The 20,388-nt window shown below is 31.7% G+C and overlaps 1 protein-coding gene across 1 annotated transcript; it reads left to right on the top strand.

Moving 5' to 3' along the window:
• Positions 1-5,685: 5,685 nt before the first annotated feature.
• Positions 5,686-18,250, top strand: LOC132719042 (protein disulfide isomerase crld-1-like). The gene is made up of 5 exons (XM_060702780.1): positions 5,686-5,855; positions 7,143-7,198; positions 10,979-11,197; positions 11,647-11,775; positions 17,350-18,250. The coding sequence occupies exons 2-5, from the start codon at positions 7,144-7,146 to the stop codon at positions 17,499-17,501; spliced, it is 555 nt and encodes a 184-aa protein (XP_060558763.1). The 5' UTR covers positions 5,686-5,855; position 7,143; the 3' UTR covers positions 17,502-18,250.
• The last annotated feature ends 2,138 nt before the right edge of the window (positions 18,251-20,388 follow it).

The raw sequence follows: 20,388 nt of genomic DNA, 5'->3' as shown, positions 1-20,388 counted from the left end.
ATATCATGAGATAAAAATACTTTATATGACGACACACTCTTCATAAACCATTGAATTATACGTTGTTTGATAGTGAACACGTGCATGGTTATATTATATCACTTATATAAATTGTTTCTAGATAAAATGTATATTTCCGCCATATTAATATGTTAAAGTGCCACATCGAACTATGGCATTCTTGTAAACTTATGTTATTAATGCACATACCACACCGGATAAAGAATGAAAAATAACCAGTGCCGTCAATTATTTCAGCTGCAGATCTCTGCACGACCGGTTGTCATGTCTGTGTGTGTTCTTATTTCACTATCATGAAAATATTGAGTTTCATTCAGCTTTTAGCATTAATCCTAATAACCATTTTATCTTTGGATGTTGAAGCTGGTAGTTGCTATGGTGCCGACAGGTGTAATTGGGTACGATGGGAGTCATGGTCAAGCTGTAGTAGGACTTGTGGTGGGGGAACCAGATCGCGTTACAGACTTTATTGTTGCAAGGCAAGCTTGGCAAGCGAGATATCTGTTTGTTTAAGAGACTGTAATCGTGACATGCACTATTATTATAGGCATAATTCTAAATCTCAAGACTGTAATAAATATTGTTTAAACAGTGGTTCCATGAATTGGAACAATGTTTGCAGCTGTAGTGACGTATTCTATGGAACGTGTTGTGAAAACCGTAAGTTAATAGAGCATGTGCATTATGTTATAACGACAAAGTTTGTAAATTCGATTCATATAATAAATATTTCTTACTACATCAATAATCTTACCGAACGCTGTAACTGCATTCAAACTATTGATCTATATATATGCACGCCTATTATTCATAGAATATACGGTAAGTAAGCCAATAAAACAACTGATCACAATTTGAAAATCAACATTTTCTAAATAGTTAAGTTTATTCAAAGGTACGGTAGGTTTTATTCTTGATGAATAAAAATGTTCACCTGTCTTTTGTGTGTGTGTTTTTTCCCTTTTTTTGTATTTGTTTGTTTTTTTGTTTGTCTTTAAACTTATTGATGTAGAATGGGTGACCACATACAAATTACGAGTCGGAGTTAATATAACGTAGGTAGGTATCGTAAGGCTGACTTATCTTGGTGTTATTTAAAAGCATTTTTCTCGTAAACTTATAAAAACACAACAATGTCTAAGTTTTGCACTTGTATTAATAAATAAATCATAAAATAAATGCAATTTTAACAATGAAACTTTCTCTAAAAAAACTCCGACACGAATAATTCCGAGGGTTTGAGGGCATTATATAGTAAATTGGTGCTCTTAAGTTTTAATTTAAAGAATACATTATCACTTCATCGTGCTGTATTTATATAATAGATATTATTAATGTGTATTGTGCTAAGGTATATTTCATATGCAGCACAATAGTCTTATCACACAGAAATATTATATTGGTCATGTAGTTTATTTTAATATTATGCTCACTCCAGTCAGTCACCTTTATGTTTTGTTTCGTTGAAAGGTTGACTTTAAAACTGGAATAGGGTAACCTCAAATTTAGTTCAAAATATGTCACAATTGGTTAAGGTGAATAAGGTTGAAAAATACCTTCTCCAACCTAAATTATGTTTGCAAGATATATATTGTTATAATGAAATTGTTGTATAATGTATAAACTGTTCTCATAAAGTTTTGTATATGTATGCCTCATGGGCTTTTAAGCCCAATGGTTCTGAATGAACTATGAATCTTGAAAACTTTATAAAGCTCGTGATGCCGTGCACTTGAAAAACAAGCAAATGCGCTGTATGTGTATGAGTCAGAATGGCAACGGTTTGTTGTTCAATTTAAACAATATGTATTTATTTAAGAATACTTAAAGCAATGAAATACAAATAGTATCAAATAGTATTCATACAATCATAGTTGTCGAAAGGAAGTACATGTGTGGTTCAACACTTCATCGAGATTTGTTCTACAATTTTAAAGTTAAGTACAGCAATCTTCAGCTTAAGTACATATAATAAAATTGTGCAATTGTAACTCGAGAAGGAATGCGTTATTCATAACCAAATATTAAGAGACTAAATAACAACTTTTTTGATGATTTCCTCTTTGTTTCTTGATTTGTCAATGTAAAAATGGTATTAAAGCCACACAAGCTTGATGACTGTAACTAGTTATTCCATAAGATAGGATGTGTTAACTCAATGCATTTGCATTTTTCTTTGCAAACTTTTAAAGGCAAACGGTAGGAAAGAAATTTGTACTTTTACAGCCATTTCCATATCCATCACTACATTATTTATCCGTGCATTTATTCCGTGCATTTGATTTTGTCAGGAGATCTGAAATACTATATATCATATTAAAGTACGGGGCGATTCCTTACGGCCTTCACATGGCTAAAACAACACTATTGTGAGGATAAAATAGAATCACTTGATAGTGCAGGCTACCGTCAAAACCTCTAGCAACCACCGACATAAGCAAAATTATACTGGCACAATTTTTATTTTAGAAGCATCCGTAGATCTGCCTTAGCCAAGATATGAATGTGATCTTAACGAGAAGACAATGGGCGAAACATAAAGAAATGGAACTTTGAAAGGTGGTAAAGGGTTCTGAATCCATCCTGCATGTCACAGGGAAAGCTGTCAAATAAATAATTTGAAAAGCCGGCAGATTATAGTACGGATGGTTATCCACTGTTCATGTAAATAAACTGGAACCATCCAACTAAAAAATAAAGTTAAGAAAAAAAAATGAAAATAACGATCAAAGAGAAAAAGTTGTCTCTGTGCCTCCTGTTAAATAATATTCGGTTAACAAGAATTTATAATTATTGAGCAGTTCTTAATTCAACGATGCACTTAATATGCACTCAATACACTTTTTAAAAATCAATGCACATGTTAGAATTAACTTGTTATTCAGTTCTATTGTATAGTTGGTTTATTGTTAAGATGATCCGATTAAGTACTACTTATGTTTTTGACCTTCCTTATTATATAAATATTAACCTACATTCGTGTAATGTTCATATGATAATTAAAGATACGCAATTGTATAACGAAACACTTGTAAACAAAGGAGTGGTTGTTTTATGCCAAAATCACTAAATCTTTTACAATTGAGATCTTAAAAAACGGAAGACAATTAGTTATTTACGTTTTAGAACAAATTCCTGTGAAATACGAAATCTAGTTAATTTAACATAGAAATACTTAGCATATACGAGTATATAGTTTCAAATAATTTAATGACGCAGAAATGATTGACAAAATGATTAGTTTATTTAAGAAACGACTAGGCATGACTATAAGTTTTGTAAAATATGACCTATTTATCGTTTTATCCCTGTTTGTCCGTCTTAACAACTGCCTTCTGTCACTAATTTCGTTTTGATGCATTATTTGAGAATGTAAACACTTCCTTTTAGTTATCGTGGAAACTACAGTTGCCTGGGGACAAAAAGACGTTCAAAGACGTATTATTCGTTAGATATGGCTTATAATGTAATAAGCATTTTATACAAAAGGGTGCGGCTTCTGAAATCTCAACTATTCATTATTAAGTATTTACAAAGGTGTTTCAAAAGGTTTATTAACATAAAAATAGTGCTATCTTAAACACTTACTTTTATGACACAAACTTTTTAGTATGTCAGTTAGATTGTACGTGAGATGTGCTTATTTATATTTACATTTTAGAGTTACTGTAACCTCTTAAGAAAAATCTAAATTTCACTCCTCAAGAAAGCATACTCACAAAAGTAATCCAACTGAGATGATAAAACGCACAGCTTATGTCAAGTCAAGCATTTTAGAAAAGAAAGTAAAAACAAATGAGATATTATCGATACATAAAAACACTGGCTGTATTGATGATTTATATATTTATAGTTTCTATGCTTATGCACTAAAATGCACTTAATTATCTTCAAATCAAAATGGTTTATACATACCTCTATTCAGTAATTTTCCCTTGAGAAGGGTAAGTGAACTTCCTGCCTAGGAGAATCAGACATGCGAAAAATACAAGGTTAAGAGGATGGCAGCACTATTTAGAAATATTTGAGAGTGATTTAGGGAGGTGACCATAAAATGTGACCTAAGTACTCTTGAAAATCTGGATACAATTATATAGAATTTGGATAATTTGTTCATTAAATACTCATGATAATTATATATAGAACATCCAACAATGTAATCTGTGAAAGAGCCAGAAAACTAACCATACTCAGTCCAATTCTGGTGAGTATATTTTTCTGTTTACTTTGCATTTTAACTGATGTAATTTTTTATATATACTTCTTGGTTTGTTTTCAATTTACACTTGTGTAGATATTTTAGCCTTTATTGTGTAGCAATTCTTTAGATCCGAACCAATAAATGACATATTGAGGAAGATTTGGTAAAGTATATACATTTTAAGTATTTGAGTTGTTTTAATTTCCAGATATTGTTTATAAAAGAGGGACAGCAAAATAAATAAGTGAACTTTTCATAAGGGGGAATGATAAGACTTTAGCTCAGTTTGCAGATACCAAACACAATTGATAAAGGACATAACACTTAAACACACTATGACAATGCATAGGTTAACAATTTAACTCTATGAAAACACTTGATACCATCCGGTGTAAATTTAATTTTTTATGGGGAAATTACCGAACACAAAAATAACAATGTATTTCTACTTAATTGGTCATAATAAATGAATATCAACCAATTGGATTGTTTGACAAGTTGAGTATTCATGTATCTAGCGGTTGATTATTGCCGAAAATTTCCCATCGACTTATACATAGTTAAAGTAAAATAGAGAAAAAACAGATCCGATAATAAAACCCCAAAAAAGGACAAAATTGAAAATGGTGCAGACTTTGTTTGATTGAGCATGTTCAACAACCGTCTACTTGAACTTATAATCATGTGCAGTATTCGTTAATGCGTATTTAAGTTAACAAATTGTTTACGGATAACATAGACTTATAGTCTTCACTTTTTTAAGTAAACAGTTTGCATTTATGCGTAGGAATAGATGTAATAATTACATAATTGAATAAATCTAATAATTTATGCTACCAAATCAATGTGTGTAAACTATGCTGCTATATAACGTTTTACTCAAACAAAATAGATGCAACCACAAACGGATCAGGCATGAGAAATGAAATAAAAGTAAAACTGTTTTTGAACGACGGTACATCTGTTTTCTTCTACCTTTAAACACATTATAATTGTTGGAAAAATGGCCATGAATTTGCTTTGCATGAATTGTTTCAAGACGCTAGCTAGATTAATCGGAAACGTCATTGTCTTTCAAGTCCATCCAAAAGCTATGTTATCATATGACTCTATCTTTAGATGTTTTGAAAGTCTATGAGCTTATTCGAAATACATCTTAACCCACTTTCACCTGTTCGTGATACGACATTTAAACATTTCAAGTATTAATACAAAATTAATGATCATAATGGTTAAACTGCAAAAAGTAATGTCGTTTACGTCGGTCGCACACTAATATACATGCTTTGTTTGCTTGCCATATCAATGTTTCCTGAAATTAAATATTCATTTTGTAGAGCTGACAGAACTTCATGTTTGCATTAAGGAGATACTTATATTTCAGTGTTAATGGAATGTCATAAAACGATACGTACATGTATATGTCTTAAAAATGGATGAAGTCGGAAGTCGGAATACTTAATGCAATGTGAAATTGGCCGTATAATTATAGTATAGCTCTTTCTAAAACACTTCCGTATCACTACGTATAAAATTGATTCATCGAGTTCCTTATTGTTCATAAGTTCAGGTCTTTACTACGTGGAATTCAAACCCGTGAATTAGATGATGTGATATATTTTTATTAAAGAAGGTAAAATTTATTTTATTTAATATGTAATAAATATTTGAGTTTAAGTTTGCATATTAAATGTTTGCTTTCGACAATTAATGCACATTTGCTGGTTGATGTAACTTAATAATTAGAACTGTTTTCTACATATTACATAAATTAAATGATATTGAAAAATAATAATTTTTAAATTCAAGTTATATCATTTTAATCCACATTCTACGAAAACATTAAATGTTTTATACTTGTGCACAACAAATATGTTAGATTAGACAAAGTTAAACTTTTATTGTACATAATTCAATTTACATTTTTATGATGGCTTTGATAATAGAAATTCACAAATATTTAAACGCACGTACAAAAGTTTTCAATCAGATGTTCACTTTATTAAAGTATTGTTCTTTACAAGTTTTAAGGGGAATATAAATATACTTGTGAGCTTAGTTATCGTATCATAAACAGGCTGAAATATATCGTACCAGCAGCACTTAAACTTGTGGCACTTAAAATTCCTTCCTTTTTATCTTTTTTTGTTCTAATTTTGTAGTATCAGTATTCCTGTATTTGCCAGCTGTTTACATTTGTCTATGACAGTTTCTTTGTAAAACATGGGCAAACTAATCTGATATACCCTTTCAACATTCAATTTCATTTTGTTTTATGTTCAGACTACACGTTTTTCTTCTTGGTACACATCGTTTTGCGAATGTTTCTTAATTCAAACATCTACCAATTTATTGTCAAATATGAAATTCTGCCGAAGCCGGTTGTAAGTTGACACATTAAATGGTAATTTCATGTGAATGAATAATAATGTATTCTACAATTTGATAAATATGCGTTTTCAAGTCAACTGTATTTGTTTTGGTTTGTTTGTTTTGGGTTTTTACGTCACATCGACACAGTATAGGTCATATCGCGACGTTCCAGCTTTACTGGTGGAGGAAGACCTCAGATGCCATTCCGTGCATTATTTCAGGCACGTCCTATTTATTTAAATTGATACTGATATTAAATAAATGAGAACAAAAAGGAGAAGTTTTAAGTCATTAATTAATTGAATATTGGACCAGGGTATTTTGGCGTAATCTTTGAAATATTTTAATTGCTAAAATAGTATGATGTATGCAAAAAAGAAGTCGTATTTGAACTATTTCTTTTACGAATTTTCGAATTCCTGCTATAGATAAAATATATTAGAATCTTTTTCATTTAACACAAAATGGTTAAGTTCCTAATTGTTACTCATCATTACACGATATGATTTTATATCTTTTTAAAGAATGTTCAAATACTTTTAACTAGAATGCTGCTACTGGTCTTACAATTATTGGTGTGGTTTGCGTATATCGAGGATGTAGGTGAGTAATTAAATTTAGCCTGTATTGTAGTCGTAAAATATAGAATCAAACTACTATTGTTTCTGTACAAGTCATATTAAGTTCAAGTTATTTTTCTTCTTTTCGAATCTTAATTCCAATTCTAAAAAGTATATCGTTAAACGGTTTTGACTTTTATTAAACGGTTGTCACGAGGAGTGCCTTTGTACACTAAACAATGTAATGACGACTGTTAGTGGTGTGCAAAGTCCATAACTTTGTTACATTTTTGCGACTAACATTTTAGGAATCCAAACTAGACCTTGCTTATTATATATGCAGTAGATTTTGTCCAATATCGGTGCTAAGTCAATCTTGTTCGTGTGATGGTTTAAGAGATAATTGTTTGAATTTATGTTAACAATAGTGCCAGCTTAGTTAACCGAACCAGACACTTTATATAGTTACAAAATGTATTCAAACCACTTGCCCCTCACTAGGTTCGTACTACAAGAGGTGTTCAATTTATTACAAAACACAATCATGACACGTTATAAGATCGTATAGCTTATAAAAACTTGTGCAAAGCGATTAATTGATGTAAAGTAGTGTATTATACATATACCCATCTCATTTGAATTGAGATTTCAATATGTGTACCCAAAAATATATGATTAAGTTGAGGGGATTATTTGAAGACTTTTTAAGCAAAAAATCCTACATAAACATTGTGAAATAAGTAATTACAACAGATGGCAGATACTGTTTTGTCTGCTTCTGTGCATCGCATTTAACATGGTTAATGTGCAATTCGAAATAACATACGCAAAACTGGTACAAATGGATCTTTTACCAAACATCGGACAGCAGCTACTGCTGACGTCGTATGTAAAATCTTCAACTAGGCATGGTCGACAGAGTAACGACAGAAATTCTAAAAGCAAAACTCAGGGAAAAGTGCCGCTTTCATAGGCTTTATGAGGCCCAGATTTTTTAACGACTTGCTTGATCATGTTGTCTATACCTCCGTCTTAACTGTGGCAAATTGATAAACGTTGTCACCACAATTTAGCCTATATTTGGTATAGGCGGTAGTTACGATCAACGGCATGTTTGCTACGTTCGACCTAATTAGACAGACGTGGACAATCTGGAGTTTGCATTTGCACATGGGTTTATGGTTTTGGTCGTGATTAGTTACTACGGCAAGATACCTCTACTTTCTATCAATATGGGGGTAAAAGTCAATGCAAAATATTACATAGACAAAGTTCTTCAGCCACTTCTCAAAAAGATGTTCCGCGACTTATTCCTGGAAGAGAGAATGATATATGATTTCATCAACGCGCCTCTTGTCATACCGCTCAGATGACCATTACCTTTCTCAACAAAGGTAAAGTGAATTACATTACACCTGAAAAATGGATGTCAAATGGATGGCAGCTCCCATGGCCTCTGGTATCTTGGGTACACTAAAGAAACGCAATATTTATACAATGTCCGGTCTTAAAAATGATATCAAAGACAAAAAGAGCAAATTAGAACAGTCATGCATAAAAGGGAATTTTGAGCTTGGGCAAAAAGGTATTGAATGATTAACTATTGCCATGGATCCCAGATTGAGCATCTTTTGCAATTAAACATATCCGAGTAAATAATTAGACAGGTTTGAAAACTTAACTCTTACATGATAAGGTTAGCTTTTGAAAAAGCTAGTACCGACTCGATTTGTCATTTCTATATCATGTGGTGTGTTTACATTTCCAACTGACAGCTCTCTTTGTTTAAGAACAACATTGATACTGATAGAATTAAGAGAGGAATATTCCATTCATAACGAAGGAGCAATTGGTCCCGAAGCGGTCACCTAAAACTAGATATATCAAGATGTATCCACATGGAAAGAATAAAATCTCTATGTATATGCATTTTCACTTTATGACCCGTTGATTGTTTTGGTATATCAGATTCCAGTGACCCTGACCGTTTGACCTGAAATAAGTGTGGTCAAGGTTTCACACAGTCATATGAAGTTTATAATAATTGTTATAGAATAATAAGTATTGGAATGAGCGACAATAAACAATATTCCTATACAAGCACTTATATAAATCAAATACACCATTTGGTGGGACATCAGGCTTTCCTGCCAAGTGCATCATGTAAACTTCCATATGCATGGTTTGTTTGTATATAATGCATATTTGAAGCGTAATTATCCTCAGAAATATTATTATCAGTGTTTTCGTCCCTTGCAAAATGATTTACAACTATTGCTTGAAAGAACAGAAGAATGTCGGAGCTGTTAATTAACCAAACGAAAAGGCAGGAGAAATAAAAAAAATCGGTGTAAATATGATCAATTAATTTAAAAAAAGACATCATGAAAACTTACATGTTTTATCATCATAATATCTTTCGCTTGAAGCAATACTTGCCGCTTTTTAAAAATGGCGTTAAAATTTAAGGTTTTTAGTTGCTATATAAGATTGTATTTAATTGGCCAAAACAATTTCGGAGTCCAGCTCGGCCAAGTAAATCATATGAAAATCTGGAAGCCAAACTCCGATTTAAATAATGTATTTGCAGTTTTATGTTGTTTTTTTTTATTGTTTCTGCAATAAAATCCTGACGAAATACCAACGCGCCGGCGTTGATTGATTACCTCTCGTATACCAGAGATTTTGGATCCTTTCGTGTGAAGTACTATCAGGCTAGCTTACGGAATGACTGTAAGTTGTTCTACTCAGGTGCCCGCCGCTAGTGCCTGGATATTGCAAGATGAGGCACCTGAGCTCTTCCTGCACCAGTTAAACAGAACAATCACTACATGACGTCTACTATTTTGGAACATTCAAATAACACAAAGTTTGAGTTAAAATGCGAAGGAATACATGTACGAACGTCGCAAGGCAAAACATTTTAACGGTACACCGTTAATTATACTACTATTATGCAGAAAATGTTTAATACCTTTTTCGTATTCAGTGCCAATAATAAAAATAATAAATGATAAAATATGCTGAGCTTCCATGGAGGGTAGAAGAAATTTTCCTGACATCATTTGATTTATTCACGTCATATCTGACGTCATAACGCAATATTTGACGTCAAATGGCGTGCCAGCATTCATTTATTAAGCTGTGCATATATCGTATAATAATGCATATCACTGTCATAACTGTTCTATAGGGGAATAATTTAAGCGTGTTAGAATATACTGTGACGGTGAAAGTATCACAACGGAATTTCATTGTCATTACATGTCCGTAATAACGACCGACAATGTTATTTAGAAATGAATAAAATTTGGAAAGTTTAGAAAAATCATAGTAACTTTTATCTCATTTGAAAGCATTTGCGAACTTTTTTTTATTAGTTTGCCCAGAAAATGTTGGTTTTCTTTACTAACCATCAGTAAAGATCTTAAATAAGACTAAATTTGCAATAGGCTTCTAAGATTAAAACAGAAAGAAAGCTAATTTTAATTCATTAAGGTACAAAATTATGATCTTTACATAAAGAAACTATAGTTGACTCAATTTAGTTTGGATTCCGGAAATGTTTGTGGAAAACTGACTTAATTATGAATATTCTACGGATCAGCAGTCGCCATTATTCGGTATGAATAGACAAAGTCACGTGATTCCCTCCTACGTTTTTATCGTATCTTTTATATTATGAACAGTTAAACACGATTACGTTAGTAACGTTTATAATTTAATCATAATCTTTATAAATAGAAATTGTTCTGCATGCAATGATTGTGGTCAGTTGAATATGTCAATAAACACACCTTCTCCCATTTCCTTTGTTAATCAGTGATGGGATGTAGACCACACAGTTTCCCACACTGTCCTGGATGGGGCAGCTGTTCAGAGCCATGTGGAGGAGGAAGGCGGGGACGGACTTGTCAATCATGTGTTTTTAGGATTAACAGATATTTCGAGGAGGACTGTAACCAGCATTGCTACAACGGCGGATGGTACGGTTCTGGAGGATGTAATTGTCCTTCGTGGAGATCTGGAAGGTGTTGTCAATGTATGAACAAGACAAAGACCTTTTAAATGATAAGATAAAAAAGAACGTCCAAGTATTTACATTTAATATTTATAAAAAAGTATGTTTCCATATTATTGGCGTCTTATTATAACAAATGTATATGGTTCATTAAATGAACTGCTGTATTGTCGCGAGTGCGGGATCCTTAGGCTATGTTCCGCAATTATCATGTTATTTTGCTGTAAGTAATGAACCGAGGGATAGCCGCTTGTTTTTTGTATTGTTGATTTTGTTGTTGTTGTTCATGTATTGTTTAACTCTCTATCTTAATAAATACATTTTCTTGATTTTTATAACGTTAAATCATAATTGGTTAAACTCTGTTTTCACTAGCATAATCTTAAAAAGTCAATGTAATTTAGACTACACTGATTTGTTCACCATTTTTTTGCTTTTGAAACAAACAAAATATATCCTTACTTATTTAGATTGTAGACACATTTATATAGCCCACTGTAAATCTGGACAGAAGAGATGTGGAGGATCTCCTGACAGTATTGAATGTACAGAATGTGAAGATGGTTACTACGGTGCTGGATATGGAAATGGCTGTAAAGGTTCAGATTTCTTTCCTACTGTTAGCATTCAAAAGTTTACAACAAAATGAAAGTTCATTGAAAGTTCATGTCCAGTTTATCTTGATGTATGGATTAATAAGTTTAAAAACCAAATGTTGTTTTCTTTTTACATTAATTTAATAAAATTTGACAAATCGAGAAACAAAGAGAAAGTCATCGAAAAAGTATTTTCAACATAAATTTGATATAACGATTTACGCTTTCCTTCTATGCACACTTTAAGTATATGAACTCAAGTTGAAGATTTCAGTACTTAATTTTAAATCTATTAAAGATATCGATGAAGTGATAAGACATAGCATATTTTTATGTAAAGATGTTCTGTGAAACATTCGCATAAAATAAATATGGTTGGACCACACATGTCCCGACAACATTGCTACTATTTCATAAATGTTGTTGGTATTTCCTTGCGTTATTTAAAGACACCTTCAAATTTGTTATAAAGGCAATTAAGGTTAATTGATACAAGATAAGAGGTGTTGTAACCGATTTAGTTGTTGTAATGATATTGTTTATTTGCCGTTTATTGTAACAATAAAAAAACTCGTGATATAAGTAAAATGTGCAAAAGTCAATAAAGAATGTCGTTTACCCGGACGGCTTTAATTACTAAAATAATTACGACTGTGGTTCATGTAACGTGAATTGTTTCAATGTTATCTTTTTATATAATAATACTTGTACGTGTGTTTATTTAAATGACTACAAATAGATGATGCAGTAAAAAATTAAAAAAAATTTTTTTATTAATTCATTGTTTAAAATAAAGTATATCACATAATAAACATATAAATATATTTTTTGTTGAACACGTTTGCAATAGAACTCAAACAATTGCAATATGCATGGATACAGATTAGCACAGTGAACCGTTAATACTCATATGAAAACAATGTGATAATAATTCTTAATGACGTATTCAACGAACAAATGTACCAACAAACAATTATAACGACGTATTTATCATTCGAACGATGTAAGCTGGAAAACTTTTAGGCCTATGTCCTACGTAACAATAGTTCAACCTCGGTTGGCTCGAACTACCGATCTGTCGAACAAATTTGCATAGGCCCTCCGAGTTCGAGCGAACGAAGTTTGACTGTATATGATATTTTGTAAGCTTCTTAGTCAATAATTTTAAGTTTGGTTATGGTTGTTGTGTAAACACAAACTTACTAATTAGATAAAAGAAACTACAACATGTATATATTCGCGTTCAAAATACATATGGAACCGTTCGTATTATTTTGTGCTTGCGTTCCTCGTGCACGGTATGGTAGTTATCGTACAAGCGCATTTTTGTTTTGATGAAAAACGTTCAACATTCTAATTATGAGATTTAAATTATGCTGAAAAACCGTCCGAGTTACACGAGCCGGTGTCGTTAACTATCACATGCAAGGTAATATTACTGTTTGGTTTTTGTTTTATTTTTATTTCTTTCAAACAAACGCATGTAAAGTTTGCAAATGCAATCATCATCATTTTCAAAATCTAATCATCAACCCACTTATTATTATTAATAATCATCATCGCTCACTATCATCATTTGCATCGTCAATGTCACCATTTTTGTGATAGTATGGCTTATATACTTTCAAGTACATGCATTTTGGAGCTACAATTTTAACTTTCATACAAATAAAGTGCACATTGCCTTTCCATTAAAAGTGTCAGTCAGTGGGTGGAGTAATATGCAAACAGGGAAAAAATATGATGGAACTGTTGGGCAAATAAATTGTACAAATTAGCGTGTTGCGAATAAGCTTGCTTTGACATCTGGCACGTGTAACAAATTGACATTATTTTTTTCTTTTAAGTCATTAAATGTTTAACAAATACTTCAGTTAATTTTCTTTTTTGGAAATCCGAGTATTTTCTTTCTATTGTTAGAATAAAAGCTAGGACTTAAATGTTGTTAAAAATGGTATTAAGAAAACGATTTCAGTGCCTTCAGAGCTTTGATTAACACTTTTAAGCCTAATTATCAGTCCGCTGATAATCAAGATTAATTTTGAAAAATACAGAATCCTATGTTAATTTATCATCTTACACAATTGCTTTGAGTTTCTTGCAATTTCCAGCGCGATAACGTTATCATAGAAGGAATAGGTCTGCATAGTACAGATCAGGGTGTTTTTCTGTTAAACGGACTGTTTGTTTTTCACATTTGAATTAGCGTGGTTTAATAGTTTTTATGGAAACTTCATTTTTCCAGACGTTTAAACTTAAAACAATTAAAGCCTTGTTCACAAATTCCATATCTGCTGTTTTAACCAACTGTTAACATACTTGTTTATCTGAAAGTTTTTATATCTTACCATTGGTTACAAATGATGGTCAAAAGCGATATTTATTCAACTTCGCCGAGTATTTTGGATTGTTGTTTCATTCAGTTGTAAATATTTACACGAATGTTTAGCATGCGCCGTAGTTCTCCTCATTATTGAGGATGATAGTAATATTTCACCTCATTGTATTTACCGTTATACATTTTACATCCACCAATGTCGAAGCAAGTTGCTCCGTGGGTGTAAGTAAACATGTAACTGTAACTGGGAACCCTTTGTGTCATGGTCGTACTGTAGCAGGAATTGTGGTTGGGGAACAAAAACGAGATCTATTTTGTAAAAAGCGGAAAGAGACTATTATAATTGTTTAAGAGATTGCGGTCATGACAGGGACTATGGCAGTAAATACGCACAAAGCACGCAAAATTGCAACAACAAAAAAATTATAACGGTGTTTACTCCTATTGAAATAATTGGTGTAGATGTAATGACGAATTCTATTGAACGTGTTGTGAAAATATTACACAAATAGGTCATTGTTTTAAACAACCTCGTTTCCTTTAAATTTAATTTGGAATTGTATGAAATTCATTAAATCAATCTTTATAAACTAGAAATGAAATAATTTAAATAAATTCTTTAAATGAATACAGATTTTCTAAACAAATCCCTTCGAATCACTATTAAAATCGAAAAGTCTTAAAATTACAACAAAAAATTCTACGCCAGATTTAGCAAATTGAACACATAGTTTAAGGCGCTTTATTTTTCTATCACTTAAATCTTTGTTTTACTTTTGGCTAGATCAGTGGAAAATCTCCCCCCCCCCCTTATAAAAAACAAACAAAAAACAAAAAATAAAATAAACAAAACAACATAATAAAGCATCCACATTGCAAGTCATCATCACCATGAACATCATCTACAACCATGTCACGATCATGATCATCATACTTGCAATCATTATTTTCATGATCATTTATCGTCTTTATCATCATCTAAATCATCAACAACAATAACAAAATAATTATAATAATTATTATTATTATCATCTCTACCATCATTTTCAACATCATCATCAGTGTAACGTGTCCGAGCGTCTGTCTTATAATTTAGGTAGCGTTTGAAATATGCAAAATTATAGCTTTGACTATTATAATATATATATATAATTTTTCTCAGGCTACTTTGCCTTATGATTGGTAATAAATGATTCTCAAATGATTTAAATAACAGTAAAATCAATGGGAATTAATAAAGATACGATATTTCAATATAGCTCAAACAATTTACTTATCAAGTCAATGTCCTCTATTTATAACACAACCAATGGGAAATACTATATCACTCCTATGGTTAGCTTTCTATAAATGTTTCCTAATAATTTTACACATCAACCTATAAGAACTACTTTACATTCTATATGTTCAGCCTTTCATTAATCTCACCAGCAACCCGTACAACTAAAATATAACTAAGATTAAACCCTGAACACAAAGCGCAATGCTTTAATGTTAAGATAGTATCAGAACGCAATGCTCTAAATATCTGAGTCAATCTCATTATGTTGTATTTACGGCACAAAGTCCCCAATATTATATTAATTAGCTGATAATTAATACGACCTTCCTAGACGATGTCTCAGCTGCAACTCCCAATTTTTTTTTTAATGCGTTTATTTAAGGTCGCCTCCGGAAAGCCCATATGGGCGACCGTACACTCAAGACTGGCCATCCTAGAGCGTCCCGCCGAGATTCTTTCGTCGATTTTTTCCAGCTTTTATTGGTGGAGGAAGAACCCAGGTGCCCCTCCGAGCATTATTTCAGACACGAGCGGGCACCTGGGTAGAACCACCGACCTTCCGTAAGCCAGCTGGATGGCTTCCTAACATGAAAGATTTCGACCCGAGGATCGAACCTACAGCGGTGAGGGACCTGTGATCTCAAGTCAGCGACCTTAACCACTCGGCCACGGAGGCCCCTAGGCTCCAAAAATCTGCCTGCGTCTCTGCTTTTATATTAATGCAAGAACCACGTGATCTCTGAAAACCAATGAAAACAATCTACATACCTTATGTATTCTGATTGGCTGGCTAAGAACTATTCTTGCCCCAAGAGCGTCTAAAAGTTTCATGATTAACTTGCTTGACAAGTGTCTAAAAATCTATTACTTATAAACAATAATCATATTTATATTAACTTCCTTAAATAACTAATTCTAAAGTCTTAACGAGATCTAAAACATAAACAAATCATAATATATCAATACTATTAACCTACGTTTCAGATACGTTTCTTTTTTTAACCATACAAATAGGGTTTCTAAAACAAAGGGGAATAGCAATGTAAATGAATAAAGGTATCAGGCTTTTTCGTCACATTAGCTTCATAAATATCCGAATCATCAGCTTAATTATCAACATCATTTCATATCATTTTCTTCAGCATCTCCGTCATAAATAAACTCATCATCATCATTACTCCATTCACCATCATGATATCAATCATCATCGATATAATTATTATCATGATCATCATCATTATTATAAATATCATCATTATCATCTGCATCATGATAATCATCATCCTTATCAAAGTCATCATCATCCAAAACCTCATACCTGTAATCCCATCATTATCATCTTTGTTTAAAGTAACAACATCATCATCTCAATCACAACCACCACTACCATCATCAACAAAATCAGATTTATAAAGCGTATTTAAATTTTGATCCCTATTGTCCTGAACGTGAACAAAACAACGGTGTATATCTACGATTATGATATAAAATACTGTATCATGTTGGGGAGGGGGGGGGGAATTACTTACTACATGTGTTGCATGTTATAAATGTCTACTTAACATATAGTAATATTTCGATATTTCACTACATTTTCAATCTTGTTATAGCGTGGATGTTATTGCGTGGAGTTTTATTCTTTTGTGAAACATTTTTTAACATCAAATATTGAACATATTCCTGACATCATATAACGTATTATGGCCTAAATTTATTGTGAAGTGTTATAACTTAGTTTAAACCTTTGAAGATGATTCTCAAATCCAACGCCAAACCAATTGTCAAGACGATTAACTTGACATAAGTGTGTTTAGAGGTTTCAATAAAATGCTTCATTGATTGAAGAGTTTGGAAGGGCCATTTAGGTATAAATTTAATCAAGGGCTTGGATATAGTACATTATCTTGTTAAATATTAAAAAGTCAGATAAATTAATCACTAGTATAATATTTTCCAGAGTGTTCCCATATTTATCAGTGTAGAAGAAGAAGATGTACTTCATATTCGAACACAAAGTGCATTGAGTGCTACAATAATAAGATATTCTACAAGACTACCAACGGAGGCCGCCAGTGTGAACGTAAGTTGTTTGACAAACATTCTTTTTAATGTTTGATTGTCACTTGATAAACTTATAAGGGGAAAATATCTATATGATATTAAAATCAACATGCAGATCCAGTTAAAATAATCAAGACTAAGGCTTTAGTTTTTGCTAGCTAACTTCAAGTTTAATTGTGGATTTTAAAAACTAAAGTTAAAATTTGGATTATATAGAGGATATTTGTTTGTTTGTGTGTAAGATGAAATTTTATTTCATCGAGTGGGCTTTAAAAACAGTATTCTCACGAGTGGCGTAGCCACGAGTGAGAATACTGTTTTTAAAGTTCACGAGATGAAATAAAATTACATCTTACACAACAACAGACAAGTTTTCTTTTTATTTTATGCTTTAAAACAAGTTAAAACGAAATTTCCATAATTTTAACGTTAATATTAAAATCTGTTTCCCCCATTGAGAGCCCCATTTAGAGGGAATTTCTCATTAAAAACAAGAAGTCTTGAGCTGAAAAATAAGTCCGCCAATCAAGGTTAAATGACGGTGATATTTATTAATTTTATTAAAAAAATATGAATGATCGCTTGTTTTAATAATAAAAACAAACGATTCTTGTAGGAGAAAAAGTCCAACCATCAATCCATATTTCTGTTACTTACTGCGAATTTATATTAGACCTGGCTTTGTAAAATGTAAGCGGCAGCCATTTTTTAAAGTTGTGTATTTCATGGGAGGAAAATAATTGTGTAAGATTCAGAAGGATATAATTTGGATTTGTTAGTCATACACCTTTTTAAAAGAAAGAAAACTTATTTGAGGATTGTAACAGACAAAAAATAAGTGTTGACAGAAGTGAAAACATTCAGAAAAGGAGCTAGGAAAATGGAAAACTTGGAAGCTTGCTAAGGCATTGTAAGGAACGCTGGGTTGTTTTACTTATTTTACGAGTGATGGCTGTCAATGCTTTTCAATTTTTCATAAAGCATACGGCAGTTATTGCTTGTAGGATACTTTAATATGCCCAAATGTCATCAAGAACAGTTTAGCATGGGGAAGGAATATATTTTTCAGACTGTAAAAACGAAACAAAAAAAATTAGAGACGAAATTTTGTGATTGGAATTTGAAGGAATAGAAGTAAGTTTTCTCTCTTTATTTCTTTTGACATTTAAGTTATTTATCTATTTCAGCTTTGCTATTTTTTTAACAGCCTGATATTGTCAGAATTGTCAGTAAAAATTAAATTGAGGTACCACATGGGGAAAATCTTAAAAAAAGTAGTTTCGTCATTGAAAAAAGTGAAATTATATTTTGATAATTTTCACTGTGAAATTATCAAATATAATTTTCACGGATAAATCAGTAATCCACTGAAAAGCATAAAATAAATATAATATATCAAGTTAGGGATAGCTATGATTAGTTTAAATATTCGTTCATTTAATACATCTGACGTTTAAAAGAATAACTAGTCCTAATTAGTAGCCCAGTTTGTGTGAAACGTTTTGCAACGTCGGTAATTTTTCAGGATAAGAAAAAACGTAGTGAGCGAAAGATATGATATTTTGCACAAACGTTATTACTTACATCAGTTGGAATATAAATCTCGAAATATTATTTCAAGTCCCGTCATGTTTAGAAATGGGGACTTGTGGAATATGCATCACTGGTGTAATAAATTATAGTAAATAAAGTCTACACATATACGGATGTTTAACTGCTTTTTTTCCAACTAACACTAACCAGTCTTCTCTTAACAGTTTTTGTAATGATGTACTTAGTAACTATGATTTTACATCTATCTTTTTCAAAATAGATTCATTTCACTTTTAAGATCGGGAACGTACAATTTAAAGTATCTTGAATTCTGGCTTCAGATTTTATGAAGAATCTTTCATTACACTTGTTAACATAGTCAGAAACGTAATCTTTGAATCTGAGAGATTTTTATCTGATGATGTCTCAGAAATAATTGACATGATTCGGCAAACAATACATATATACAAAATGTACATATAGGCAGAAATAAAACTGGTCAACATTATTTCTTTAAACTTGGCATGTTGTTAGAATATGATGACAGAAATATTTCAAGCGAAAAAACTTGGGTGTCACCGATTTGATTTCTTACTTGAATCAGAATCATTAACTAAGTTGAGGTCATGCCAAGAGCAGAACGCTTATACATACAAAATCTTTTTCGTTATTTCTGGGTTATTTTTCTTTTTTAATAGTGGATAACAACACATAAAACATGCAATTCCATGAATTGTTTCTGTTTTTCATTTGATAAAGAGACTTAAATTCTCTAAATATATGCCATATTGTAAGAAAAAATAAGTTCAGAAAAGAGGGGGTAAAACAGTGCGCTATTTATTCGTACTTGAAATGACACAAATCGCAGTGAGCTAGTTGAAAATAAGAAAAATAAAAAGGTATTGTTTACCTTTACCGTAAGGTATCAGCCCTTGAATGAAGCAAAGATTTGCCCATTTAGGGGCAGATAACTCAAGCACGAAAATAGCGATTCTCAATTATTTGGCTTAAAATGTTTCTGTTTTTATATTCTAAACAACATGCCAGGTTTCAAGAAATTCTGTTGAACATTTTAAATTTTGCTATTTGTCTGTATGTAAACCCCTAAAAACGTCTTGAGCAAAACCACTGACATATTTTGTTACCAGATATATAATGGATCTTTAAAAACAAGAACTCGGAAGAAAATTAATTCATATTCATTTGAGTCAACATTATTGTTGTTGTTCTTTTTTAACTGTTTCCAAAATACATTTCATTTTTTTTAATTTTGTGTTGCTCTTATGCACTTATGTGGCTGTAAGTGCACATGAATTTATAAGTGTTTACGAGTAATATAATTACCTAATTAAATTGAATTATTGAAATGTGCAAACTTCCCTGCTTTTATGTAGTTTTCCAC

This window comes from Ruditapes philippinarum, unplaced genomic scaffold (genome assembly GCF_026571515.1).
Source record: "Ruditapes philippinarum isolate M1 unplaced genomic scaffold, ASM2657151v2 ctg11665_1_1_1_1, whole genome shotgun sequence".
In the NCBI taxonomy this organism is placed as follows: domain Eukaryota; kingdom Metazoa; phylum Mollusca; class Bivalvia; order Venerida; family Veneridae; genus Ruditapes; species Ruditapes philippinarum.
This window is presented reverse-complemented; position numbering and strand designations above follow the sequence as displayed.

Excerpts from the sequence above, each read along its gene's own strand:
- LOC132719042 (XM_060702780.1), top strand. The coding sequence starts at position 7,144 with ATGCTGCTACTGGTCTTACAATTATTGGTGTGGTTTGCGTATATCGAG. Across the intron at positions 7,199-10,978 it reads TGCGTATATCGAGGATGTAG|TGATGGGATGTAGACCACAC; the intron begins GTGAGTAATTAA and ends TTTGTTAATCAG. Across the intron at positions 11,198-11,646 it reads ATCTGGAAGGTGTTGTCAAT|ATTGTAGACACATTTATATA; the intron begins GTATGAACAAGA and ends TTACTTATTTAG.